At 32.9% G+C, this 14,400-nt stretch overlaps 1 protein-coding gene across 1 annotated transcript in view; it reads left to right on the top strand.

Moving 5' to 3' along the window:
* The window catches only part of LOC148955197 (protein still life, isoform SIF type 1-like), a 59,062-nt gene that overhangs the window by 11,170 nt on the left and 33,492 nt on the right, over nucleotides 1-14,400 (top strand). Inside the window, exons 3-5 of the mRNA XM_089106518.1 lie at nucleotides 6,758-6,866; nucleotides 11,058-11,237; nucleotides 13,364-13,482. Of these exons, the coding sequence (XP_088962644.1) occupies nucleotides 6,758-6,866; nucleotides 11,058-11,237; nucleotides 13,364-13,482 (408 nt within the window). The remainder of the gene's footprint in view (nucleotides 1-6,757; nucleotides 6,867-11,057; nucleotides 11,238-13,363; nucleotides 13,483-14,400) is intronic.

The following is a 14,400-nucleotide window of genomic DNA, read 5'->3' as shown; positions in this document are numbered from 1 at the left end:
AGAAGCGTATCAAACATAATTTTTTTAAACTCTTCATGCCAGAAATATTAATCTAAAAAGAGAAACACTGAAACTTTAGTAATCAACTGATTTTTGGAGATGTTGAATAAGTAAGAATGGCTTAGTGAGTATTGGAGAAGGGGATAGGTGACAGTTTATCTCTCAAAATTTAGAACAACAATAAATACTATGACACATTGACAAAGCCTATAAGGAATATTTCATACTATAAAACTACGTAGGATATTTTGGACTCCTCTGAGGAGGTTTGCTGTCACGCAGAAGCGTATCAAACATTGTTTTTTAAGCAGTTCATGCCTGAAATATTAATCTGAAAAGAGAAACACTGAAATTTTAGTAATCAACTGATTTTTGTAGATGTTGAATTAAGTAAGAATGGCTTAGTGAGAATTGGAGAAGGGGATAGGTAAAAGTTTTTTAATCTCTCAAAATTTAGAACAACAATAAATACTATGACACATTGACAAAGCCTATAAGGAATATTTCATACTATAAAACTACGTAGGATATTTTGGACTCCTCTGAGGAGGTGTGCTGTCACGCAGAAGCGTATCAAACATTGTTTTTTAAGCAGTTCACTACGACTATACGCCTGGTTTGGCCATAGTTCACTACGTACTATAAAACTACGTAGGATATTTTGGACTCCTATGAGGAGGTGTGCTTTCACGCAGAAGCGTATCAAACATTGTTTTTTTAAACACTTCATGCCAGAAATATTAATCTAAAAAGAGAAACACTGAAACTTTTGTAATCAACTGATTTTTGGAGATGTTGAATAAGTAAGAATGGCTTAGTGAGTATTGGAGAAGGGGATGGGTGACAGTTTTTTAATCTCTCAAAATTTAGAACAACAATAAATACTATGACACATTGACAAAGCTTATAAGGAATATTTCGTACTATAAAACTACGTAGGATATTTTGGACTCCTCTGAGGAGGTGTGCTTTCACGCAGAAGCGTATCAAACATTGTTTTTTTAAACACTTCATGCCAGAAATATTAATCTAAAAAGAGAAACACTGAAACTTTTGTAATCAACTGATTTTTGGAGATGTTGAATAAGTAAGAATGGCTTAGTGAGTATTGGAGAAGGGGATGGGTGACAGTTTTTTAATCTCTCAAAATTTAGAACAACAATAAATACTATGACACATTGACAAAGCCTATAAGGAATATTTCATACTATAAAACTACGTAGGATATTTTGGACTCCTCTGAGGAGGTGTGCTTTCACGCAGAAGCGTATCAAACATTGTTTTTTTAAACACTTCATGCCAGAAATATTAATCTAAAAAGAGAAACACTGAAACTTTTGTAATCAACTGATTTTTGGAGATGTTGAATAAGTAAGAATGGCTTAGTGAGTATTGGAGAAGGGGATGGGTGACAGTTTTTTAATCTCTCAAAATTTAGAACAACAATAAATAATATGACACATTGACAAAGCCTATAAGGAATATTTCATACTATAAAACTACGTAGGATATTTTGGACTCCTCTGAGGAGGTGTGCTTTCACGCAGAAGCGTATCAAACATTGTTTTTTTAAACACTTCATGCCAGAAATATTAATCTAAAAAGAGAAACACTGAAACTTTTGTAATCAACTGATTTTTGGAGATGTTGAATAAGTAAGAATGGCTTAGTGAGTATTGGAGAAGGGGATGGGTGACAGTTTTTTAATCTCTCAAAATTTAGAACAACAATAAATACTATGACACATTGACAAAGCTTATAAGGAATATTTCGTACTATAAAACTACGTAGGATATTTTGGACTCCTCTGAGGAGGTGTGCTTTCACGCAGAAGCGTATCAAACATTGTTTTTTAAGCAGTTCATGCCTGAAATATTAATCTAAAAAGAAAACACTGAAACTTTAGTAATCAACTGATTTTGGAGATGTTGAATAAGTAAGAATGGCTTAGTGAGTATTGGAGAAGGGGATGGGTGACAGTTTTTTAATCTCTCAAAATTTAGAACAACAATAAATACTATGACACATTGACAAAGCTTATAAGGAATATTTCGTACTATAAAACTACGTAGGATATTTTGGACTCCTCTGAGGAGGTGTGCTTTCACGCAGAAGCGTACCAAACATTGTTTTTTTAAACACTTCATGCCAGAAATATTAATCTAAAAAGAGAAACACTGAAATTTTAGTAATCAACTGATTTTTGTAGATGTTGAATTAAGTAAGAATGGCTTAGTGGGAATTGGAGAAGGGGATGGGTAAAAGTTTTTTAATCTTTCAATATTTAGAACAACAATAAATACTATGACACATTGCCAAAGCCTATAAGGAATATTTCTTACTATAAAACTACGTAGGATATTTTGGACTCCTCTGAGGAGGTGTGCTTTCACGCAGAAGCGTAGCAAACATTGTTTTTTAAGCAGTTCATGCCAGAAATATTAATCTAAAAAGAGAAACACTGAAACTTTAGTAATCAACTGATTTTTGGAGATGTTGAATAAGTAAGAATGGCTTAGTGAGAATTGGAGAAGGGGATGGGTGACAGTTTTTTAATCTCTCAAACTTTAGAACAACAATAAATACTATGACACATTGACAAAGCCTATAAGGAATATTTCATACTATAAAACTACGTAGGAAATTTTGGACTCCTCTGAGGAGTTTTTCTTTCACACAGAAGCGTATCAAACATTGTTTATTTAAGTACTTTATGCCAGAAATATTAGTCTAAAAAAGAGAAAGACTGAAACTTTTGTAATAAACTGATTTTTGGAGATGTTGAATTAAGTAAGAGTTGGATTAGTGAGAACTGAAGAAGGGGATGGGTGATAGTTTCTTTAATCTCTCGAAATTTTGAACCATTATAAATACTATGACACGTTGAAACAGTCCATTAGGAATTTTTTATACTATAAAGCTATGCAGGACATTTTGGACTCCTCAGAGGAGATATTGTTTGCACAGAAGCGTATAAACATTGATACGGTTAAAGAATTGATGTTTTTTTTAAGTTTTTCTTTATTTTGATATGGTTTTAGGTGGTTTGAGCTTTGACACGGGGGTTTAATTTTTTTAATCAGAAAAGTTTTTTTTTGTTTTTTTTTAGTTCAAGCATTTTACAAAGTGTCCATCAAGTTAATACAAGCATGATCCACCGTATCTTCGTTAGGATTATATGTCAGCTCAGACTTAAACGTATTTTTCTCCCAGTATCAATGAAGATACAGTAGCATTATCAAATTTGGTGCGTTCGATCACTTTTATAAAGGCAATCAAGTCAAATAATGTTTTTTTTTTTTTTTTTTTTTTTTTTTTTTTTTTTTTTGATTATTATTATTATTATTTAAAACCGAGCAGTATAAAAGATAAGTAAATAGTGTTCCAAAAATACTCCAACAAAGCAATAATTTACGGAAAGAAATAAAATGAAATGGTAGCCATCGAGTAACTATTGAACAGAATGCCAGAATGCATCGAATAATATCGAAAAAGAATTAAAACCTGGAGTGCTTGTTAAATTCTGGAAAAAAGGGAAAAGGTCATTGACAGAGAAAATATTTTCAGATTTACGGTAAAAGTTATTTCCAATGGCTCATTAATTTTAATTCTTGATACAAGTTCAGTGTTACTAAAACAAATTGGAACGTAACAGACGTGAATTGATGAAAAATCACAAAAAAAGAAGGATCACAAAAACAAATCACAAAAATCACAAAAATCTCAAAAAAAGAAGGGAAGCATAAAGAACGTAAGAGGGCCATAAATAACCTCAATGCATTTTCCAGTTTCAGTTATTCAATTCAACCTTAGTCGACAAGACCAGCTTTCCCTATTATTTCCCTTTAAGTTGCTACAAAAGTCTTTTACTGTCCTTAAATCACAGCCTAGAAGGATTGGGGGCTTAACATCCTGTAAACATGCTAATAAATTTATCAAGAGTCAGCCGGATCCAACCTCATGAAGCAAATTAGGAGATTTATAATAAAGTGCCCTTTTCACTGTTCCAAAGTCGGTCAGAAGTGGCTCTTAGCGTCAAACTTAAGATACATAAATTCCAAAAAATGTGGCAAAAAAGCAAAGGAAAATAAGGATAACAAAGGCCAAAGACGAAACAACTATTTTAGCCAGCTCGGAGAGCATTCTGCTCTGATTTGTAATTCTTGGAATTGTATCAAAGCTCAAAGATTAAATGTTCATAAGTGAACTTTTTTTTGTCATTTTGTTGACCTTTTTCGACCATATTTATTATTTTTGGTTTTTCTTTTGATGTTTTTTCTTAGCAGTGGCTAAAAGGAAAAGGTACAGTAAATGCTTTAAGTTGACTGTATTGATGGTTATAATAACCAGAAAAAAACTCAATTAAATTTTCAAGTAGTTATACTTGCACCTTTTAAAATAATTGAAAATGGTCAATTGTTCCAACTCTCCTACTTTCACGGAGGCTTTGAGAATATATTTTGCATATGATACGCATGCAATATCCAGGGTGTAAGCAAAACTCTGATTGAGATAGAAGCGAAACTTCAATTCCTTCTGAATTTCTTTGATTGGAAGAACGAGCCAAAATTAATCTAGTTTTTTTACTTAAATAAAAAAACTAGTTGTTTTCAAATGATAGTAAAGAGTAACATTGAAACTTAAACGAACTAAAATAATTTTGTATATAAGGGGGGCTACCCAATCCTCAGCCCACCGCTCTTTACGCTAAAACTTCCATATTGTCATGCTGAAAACAATAAATTAGTTTAGCAAATGTTCGACCGATTACCTTAAAACATTTGAACTGAAAATGCTATTGCTTGAAGCAAATGCACACGAATAAGCTCTTTCATTCTTGACATATTGTGAAAAATATACTTTTTACTCCATTTCACTTCTCATGTTCTTGAAGAGTCGTTCTTAAAGCAATGGGGACGAAAATCCAAACTTTAGCATAAAGAGTGAGAGGCTTAGGAGGTAGCTTTCCTAATTATTATAATAATAATTCATTTGTTCCCTCTGTACATACGAGAAAAACTGCACGCTAAAGGAGTACATTAGAGAAAAAGGAAAAAGAAACGCTTGGCGCCAATGAAATAAACGAAACTGCAAAATCATATTTTGATATTCACAGATTATTCTAATTCAATCGTATAGTAATAATAATTATAATTTATTTGTTCTCTCTGTACATACATACAAGAAAAAAAACACGACAGAAGAAAACATTAGAGAAAAAGAGAAAAGGGCTGTCTTACATGTGATGGAGTCTACTATTCTCTTTCGCAACCCTGTTTAATACATTCAAGTTTCATATCTGTATATAACAAAGCTTGGGGTAATGGTAATGGTCCCTGAAAAAAATTTGCTCCTCCAAATGTTTAGTACAAGGTGGAGGGGTCTGTAACATCAAAAATTGATTCTAAGGTTACAATTTCAACGGTTTTCAGAGTGTGTTCTTCGAAAAGACATTTTTAGGTCTTTCATGGACGCCACCATGGAGCCAGGGAATCAATGCCCTGATGAAGCAAGAAGACACTAAAAAACTATAGCAAGAAAAGGAAAAAAAATTCTCCTTAACATTTTTATGAAGACAATGCTCCTGGCACTCGTTCCCTCCTCTTTATTCTTAGAAATTTCCCGGTGGTGCTCATGATACACCTCCCCTCCCCCCTCCCACCTTTTTACTGTTTGTGCCGGTAAGCATATTTATATTATTTATGTAATTTTATGTTGCGAAAAAGCTTGTTTATGCATTAACAGGGTTGCTACAGTGGCGGTCCTGGCCTCTCTACAGCGGCGGTTCAGGGCAAATCTTGATTAGCCCCCCCTCTCCTCGCCTGTCTCCCACAAAATTTTTAGGCCATATTTTAACAAAATTTTCGTTTATTAATAAGAATTATTTTCAATTTATTAATTAATTAGTACTTTACTGTTTAATTATTTATTAATTTGTTATTTAAACAATCTAATTATATTATTAGTCATTTTAATTTAATCATTTTAATTATCATTATTTCATTATCTTTTATTTATTTCATTTTATCAATTAATTATTAATCTATTAATTATTTCGATTCATTAACTACGTTCTCTACATTATATGAATTTAAGAAAATTCAAAAATTAGAAAATGACTGTAACCGTTATATTATTTATTTGAAACTTTGCGCCCCTAAAGTTTTTGCGCCCGGGCTAAGTGCCCCCTCTGTCCCGTCCCTAAAACCGCCTCTGTGTTTCTATCGCCCCACTGCAACGATATTTTCGGCTTTGTCCAAAAATATTCCCAGGAATGAGAGGAGACATGTAAATTAATTTCCACCGCCTCCCTCCTCTAAACTAAAAAAAAGCGGGATTCTATATTCAAAATCAGGTGTGGTTTGTATGCGAAAATACTTTTTTTTAGTATATATTCCAGTACATTGACAGTGTAAACAGTGTCAATCTGAAGGTCTGATTTGAGATTCTTTTTTTTTTCTTTTTTTGCATAATGTTTTATGTAGTCTTGCTGTATATGAATCCCTAGTTGCTTTAACCTAATTCTGACTGAGAAATATCAAATGACTTCTTATAAGGCTATGTATCAAGTGATCCTAACCCCATATGGGTACTTATATTTGAACCCCTTCCCCCACCTTTTCTTTAGTTTATCCCCTCTCTGCCCAATTAAAATACTGGATTTATGGTCCTTCCCGCCCACAAACCTACTGAAACTATTTATTGTTGGATATACGACGTCAATGGACTAAGTCTAAATGTGTATGTTTATTTTCAGGATGTTTTGTGCAGTGTTGCCGGAACGTTTCTTCGTTATGTGTACCATTTTCGTCTCTATTCCTCCTTCTGTGCGAGTCATTCAAAGGCTCAGAAGATACTCCATCCAGGTGAAATTTTGGATATTTTATTAGAATTAACATGGGCAGCTGCCTTTTTCTAGAGGATGGAACTTTTTTTGTCTTTTTTTTCTTTGATGGGATAGGCTAGAAAAATAATAATGTGATTTGTGACAGGGGAGAAACTTATATATATATATATATATATATATATATATATATATATATACCCCCGACCCAAACACAACCCCCCACCCCCCCAACCACACACTCACTCACTCACCCCCTCACTCACACACACTATATATATATATATATATATATATATATATATATATATCACTATATATACACACTATATATATATATATATATATATATATATATATATATATATATATATATATATATATATATATATATATATATATATATATATATATATATATATATATATATATATATATATATATATATATATATATATATATATATACACATATATATATATATATATATATATATATATATATATATATATATATATATATATATATATATATATATATATATATATATATATATTTATATATATATATATATATATATATATATATATATATATATATATATATATATATATATATATATATATATATATATATATATATATATATATATATATATATATATATATATATATATATATATATATATATATATATATATATATATATATATATATATATATATATATATATATATATATATATATATATATATATATATATATATGTATATATACATATGTATATATACATGGCTATGTTAGGTTAAGAAACAGACAAAAATGAAAAAAAGAAAAAAAAAGTTTCTCCATGAGTAGTAAAGAGAAAATTGAGAACTTAAAATGAGCATAAAATAGTTTATGTGAAATGTCTAGCTTCAAATGACCGCATTATTGCTATGAATGAAGAGATGAAATCTAATTTGAACTGAAATCGCAATGAAAAATGAAGTCAAAGTTAACGTGAATTGGAATTAAACACAAAAAAGTCTAATGTTGCCACCCCTCTCGAACCTCCTCGAAAAACTAGAGGGGTGACTAAAAACAACATGCTTAAACATTCGGTTTTGTCTAATATCAATCTTTTTATAACAATCAGTTTAGTTTTACCGGTATCCTGAATGCTTTTTTGCTTTAAACTTTTTAACTCCATTCCTTTTGAATTTATAGAGAATCAATTACGAAAGCAAAAATTTGAATAACACTCTAGACTCTTGAGGGGTTTAAGAGGGGTACTAATGTTACACCCTTTTCACTTAATTTCATGTTTGATTTAATTGTTCATTGTAACTTCTGTTCATTTCAGGTCTCCTATTTTGATTTATAGTAATTTCTGTTCACTTTAAGTTGGATAATCATTATTATCCTAAAGACAAATTAGTATACGGAAAAAAGGATGGACTTTTTAGATACTTTTGACTGTTGTGACTGTTATGATACTTGTGACTGTTGTTGTATTTTGGCTGGTATATTTTGCATGAGTAATTACAATAACAGTTCCGAGAAACTACTTCACATATATTCACCTAATCGCACTTGACATGCTTGATAGAATGCATCTATAACGGTATCCTCTTCATGAAAATCAGGCTGTAGTCCGTCGATCAAGTTGCATTTGTCTATCGAAAATATATTGGATATAAGCTAAGTTTTGACACATGGTGGGAAACTTTGTCAATGGAAAAAGACCAAGTGACTGCTATGTGAACTGAAAAAAAATTCTCCGAAGTCTTCTTAGAAAATTCCTTTATTTAAAAAAAAGTTCTTTAAATTCTTATCTAAACAGAATACCGATTGTACTGTACTGACCGGTGCATAAACAGGAAACTTATCTATTTTAAACACAACTCTGTCGGCTGGAGTAACGAATTTTTTGGATTAGGTATGAGAGATAACTGGACCCACATCAAGACCATTTTTCATGGGGGAGGGGAAATTCAGAAGGGGAAAAAGGAAAATTGTTGACAGAATGAAATAGGAACAGAGTTTCCGACATTTATTTCGTCATTTATTCCAAAGTTCTAAATGTTTACGAGTCTTGAATCCTTATGTGACATTCGTTTGTGGAGGAAACCCTGTTTCGTGGTAGCTAAATGATATTTACTACTATTTATTCTAGTGGTGAACGCCGATATCATTGTTTATTATAATACCATTTTTTTAACTGTTAAAATGTTCCAGCGCTTTCCAGATTTTCCCACGTGGGAACACCTAGTCGGTATTCAAACCAAGTTTTACAAGTCGCCCTTTTGCTTAAAATAAGTACAAAATGCAGCCTTATGTTAATAATGATTTTTGTTTCCGTAAACTTGTAATTTTTGGAAGACTTTTGAAATATTTTACAATGTCTTAAGCATATTTTCACAGCATTAGGGTTCTCCTGGCCGTAAGTTTAAAAAGCGCAAGTTTATCATCAATATAAAGGTGTAAAACACAGATTCTTATAATAACAATTATTATCAAGGAAGTCATACCATGTTTTTCTTCTTGTCTCAAAGTTTTCTTCATACTTTCATTTGTATTTGTGCGTGGGTGGGGGGCTGATTGATAGAGATACAGCATTTAAAAATATTAAAAATTTTCTGTCACGTTTTGAATGAAATGATTACTTGTTTTATGTGTCCATGCTATAAGCGAATAAAAAATCTTCAACCGTCAAATAAACTTCAACCGTCGAATAAACTTCAACCGTCTCAAATGGTCTCGTTTGTGCTAGTGGCTGATAGTAATGAAAATATTTTGAAGAAATTCTGATGTATTTCTTCCTCGCGATAGGACTAAAATCGGTCATTGAGAATTATTTTGTTGTGAAGGCTTTGACAGCTTTGACCATTATTATTACTTTTTCAGTAGATTAGTTTTATTTCGTTTTATTTTTCGTACTGAATCAATACTAACTATAGTGAATATTATTATATTTGGATTTATAGAATAGTAGTAATATTATAATGTTTTATTTATGAAACTAGGAACGAAAACACTGTGTCATTTCTAAAAATCACAGTTTCTTTGGATGAACACATAAATAGACAAAAGGAAAAAGAATGAATAGAAAAGTAAAATGGTCTGAAGAGCAGAATGAGGTAGTGTCCAAAAGTAAATAACAATAAAAAAAGTGTAGAGCATTACACAATTAAGGGTCATCAATTTCTTGAACACAGTTGATCTAATCTTTTTCAAAAGTATATTCTTTGAGCCGCTCAATACGCGCCTTAGATCCGCTGTTTTCAAATTCTCAGTGAGCTTTTCATTAGTTTTTGATTCGGCAAGAGAAGCTTTTTCATTAGTTTATAATTATCTTAAGAATGCTAAAATATGAACATATTTGATATAAAATGGTAATAGAAAAACAGAAAAAAGTAGCATTTGAAATAATTCGAAAGCACTTTGAGAGGCCAAGAGATTCCGGCATGGCAAGCATATAGGAAACAATAAAATCTTTGAAAACATAATGCCAATTGAAAGAAACTTGGTAATAATACTATAATATTTAAGGTGGGTTTGAAAACATAGTGTTGATGTTGGGCGCTTAAATTAAGGGCTTATTGTTTGCCTTTCCGAGAAAGACGAGAATACAAAGGAAGGTTAAAAAAAGAGGGACCTTATTCCTGCTTAGTGTGTGAATGTATGAAGGAAAGTGTGATTCATTTGACGTGTGACTTTGTAGCATTGAATGATTTAAAAGACAACTTAAGGTTTCAATGCTTAAGCATTCAATCCCGATCAAATTTACCACAAATTTTTGGTTGTGGGATATGTGATGAAGAGTGACTGATAAATTCAATCGGGATTGATTGTTATGATAATATTGCTGAGGTGGCTTAAAGATCCCTTTGGGTAAGCTGGGAACTGTTTTTATGTAAATAAATATATGTAGATAAAATTTTCATTTATCTGTTATTTGTTGCTATGGCCTACTACTATTACAAACAACTCATTGCAGCACCAAGCCACCTGAGGTCAACACAGCCACGGACGCTTATGCTCAGTCTAGTCAAAGCCTCCTTCTTTATACCCTCCCCAGAAATTCTAATCTCCCTGAAATCTTTCTTTGCGACATCCCCCTCCTTATTCGGGGATGACGTGCTTTTCGTTTAGAACTGTGGCCTTTTTTGGCAATGAATATAATATCATCACCATTATACGTTTTAGTTAATTCATTTTTTTTTTTTCAGTGGAAGGTTCTTCAGCGCTACAAGCTTTTCTCGCAGCCAGGAATCCCGGCCATCAGCACAGCTCAACCCTTGAATCACACCTTATTCGGCCTATTCAAAGGGTGCTACATTATCCTCTTCTTTTAACTCAGCTGAAGACTCTCACAATGGCAGGTACTGAAGAATATAAAAAAATTGATGGTAAGTGATCTGTAGATAGTTACTAATAAGAATAAACAAAACATAGCGCCCATCGTAAGCACAAGTTGAAAAAAGATAAACAGCCACGATGGCAGAAATTTTCCCCTTTCTATCCTGAAAGTTTTCTACTTTTATCTTGACAAAAAGGGATGATTGGCTGATGCATAGAAGTTTGTCTTTTAAAATAGTCGTTTCGAAAAGCGAAAATTAGCAAAAGTTCAGAAAGTATTGGTAATGACAGTTACTGTAAGCTAAAGGTTTTTCTCCTTTGCCTTGCTAACATATCTGGGAACTTCGTATTCCTCTAAGTCAATTTTACTAGCATGAAATGTTTAGTCCTCTGAAAAAAAGTTTTAATGAACCTATGGAACTTCATCCAGTGACCTTTTTTTTTAACTCGAATCTTTGTAATCGCACCTGAGCAAAGGTGGATAAGGGAAATTCCCTCTCTCAAAATTTCGCTTTTTATCATGTTTCCATCACTTCACCCTGTAAAAATCATTTCGTAATTTTCCCGCTTCCCCTTTTCCCAAGATCATGCTTGTTTACAACCCTTAGACTCTGATATAATTGCACATGGAATGCTTTTTGAGGCTTGGGACCTTTTTTTCTAATGCCAAAGCCTAAGCCGAATAGATTTCTTTTTAGCAAATCTTGAGAGTACTAGTAGTCATTATTGGAAGCAAAATATTTTTTTACTTATCAGCTGTTATCTGTTGTTGTTGTCTGTTATCGGCTGTCGGCTGTTGTCTATTTAGCCGACAAAAATCATGAAATGTTTGGTAAAGCGAATCAACATCTAATTTTGAACATTTTTCGTTGGAGGCCATGTCCAGCCCAGCTATAATATATTCTAACCATTTTCATAACCTCAACAGATCTTTAGCTTTTTTAGTAATGTCGAAAGCGATAATTTGTCCCCGGTCACGTAAAAAGCAGATTTCTTGTCTATTTAAGCTGCCAGTAGCAAAACATCCAGTATTTCAATAAAATTTTATGACTATTTCAACCTTCCAATGGAAAAAAACATTGAGATTCTGTAAATTAAAAAAAAGCCCCACGTGCTCTTACAAGGGATCTGTGACACTATCTGAAACCCATAAGTACTACATGCTTTATCTATAATTTGAGGCAATAATTTAGTAGTTATACGCAAGGAGGCGATATGTCGGATGCGCAATAAATACACTCGGATTCCTTGAAAAGGGCTTGATTTCTTTTATTTGAATTCCATAGAGGAAAGGAAATCTGCATCCTGGTTCGTACTTACGTGTCCTATTCCTTGGTGCCTCCGAAAGATCACCTTTTTTCCTAGGATGTTCGGTAATTTTAATATAATTTTCCGTTTTTCCATCCCGTGAAGAATTTTGGCATTAGTGTCGGTTTACGGTATTCACGTCAAGAGTAAACCAGGCTTCTGAAGAAGGCCGTATCCAGGGGGTAGGGGATTTCCCTGCCCCCTCCCCTCCCGAAATGTTTGTTCGACTCGTAAAAACTTAAAAAAAATGAATATAAACAAATTTTTGATGTGTTTTTAAAGTTTTTGTCTGTACCGCTTCCCCCCGAAAAAACCCCTTTGTAAGCCTCCCCCCCCCCCGAAAAAATCCTGAATACGACCCTGCTTCTGACTAGAAAAAAATTCGCAGCATTAAGAAAAGCTCTGGTCAAAATGTTTGAACGAGCAGTTGTTTTAAAAAACATGAAAGTGGGCTTGTATTAATTGTTGCGCACCGATCATTCGTTTAACTAAGAGTGAATTTGAGCTTTTTTATAGTTGAGCTTTCTTAAGCATTTTGAAGTTAAACTTTTTGAAACTAAAATATTTTAAAAAGAGTTTTACGATGCATTTAAAATGTGTTTTTGTATCATCCACAGTTTTTTGCTGAGGTTTTTGGCGTTGTGAAGTTTTTTTGCCCTGAAAATCAGATTTTCAATAGAAGAAAACTTGAAAAAAAGATTCGATAGATCTATGCAAAAACTGCGAGTGCCACAAAAAGTCAGCTTTTATTCCTGAATTTAACAGGAAAAGTAACGTCAGCAAACTTGCTAAAAAAAAAATCAAAATAGTTAATTTTAGACAGCACTAGCCATAAACTACCCATATTAACAGTTTCATTTCTGTTCAGAGGCTCTTCGAGGGATGGAAAGAGTGGCCGAGCACATCAACGAAATGCAAAGAATACATGAAGAATATGGAGCAATATTTGAGCACCTCGCTCGTCAACATCAAAGAACTACAAAACAGGTTCGAAACACTTCTTTCCTTTGCAATTTTCAAAAATCTGTCTATCTCAAAATTTGTAGCGGATGGGTTTGGGTAAAAAAGGGCGCGGGGAGGGTTAGTTGCCCTTAAATCTCTTGACTCTTAAAAAGTGAACTAGAACTTTCAATTTCTAATCAAATGAGCCCTCTATGAAGTTTATACGATCATATCTTTAATAAGAACCATACATGCCCTTGGGGCATATCTTAGAACGTCTTCTCCCGGGCCCGGGGGGGCTGTATTGACACCAGAGTTTTTCTTATCTTACCTTTGAACTGTTTTTTTATTTAACAAAATTTCTATCGCAAAATTTTCATCAGATGGGTTTGGAAAAATAAGGCATGGGGGGGGGCTAGACCTCCAATCACATTTGACTATTAAAAAGGGCACTAGCCCTTTGAATTTCCAATCGAATGGGTCCTTTTTGAAGTTTTTACGACACAGCTTTCTATAAAAAGCTCATATGCCCCCAGGGAATAACTTACAACCCCTGCCCTGAGGGCTGTGGGGGAGTGTCCTCCTCAAAATCAAATACGGAAATAAACTACGTAGAACAAAAGGGCTAACTCAAAATTTTTATTGGATGTGTTTGGGGAAATGGTGGGTGTGGAAGGGGTGTTCGTTGCCTTCCAATCACTTTTGAACCTTAAAAAGGGCACTAGAACTCTCGATTTCCAATCGAATGAGCCCCCTTTGAAGTTTTTACGACGACCTCTTCCATATGAAGCGCCTCTGGAAACAAAACATTAAATAAATAAGTAATAATAATAGTAATAGTAATAACGAAATAGCCGTATGGCCTTTACTATAGGCAACGCTATAGCGTTGCTTCTGATATTTGATTTTGAAGCAAGTCCAATTTCTAACACCGATTTCTATTAAGCTTCACACTTTTAGTTT

This window comes from Artemia sp. Qi Xiang Cuo, chromosome 2, assembly GCF_049724085.1.
Source record: "Artemia sp. Qi Xiang Cuo chromosome 2, ASM4972408v1, whole genome shotgun sequence".
In the NCBI taxonomy this organism is placed as follows: domain Eukaryota; kingdom Metazoa; phylum Arthropoda; class Branchiopoda; order Anostraca; family Artemiidae; genus Artemia; species Artemia sp. Qi Xiang Cuo.
Note: the sequence above shows the minus strand (reverse complement) of the source record. Positions and strands in the feature narration are given on the sequence as shown.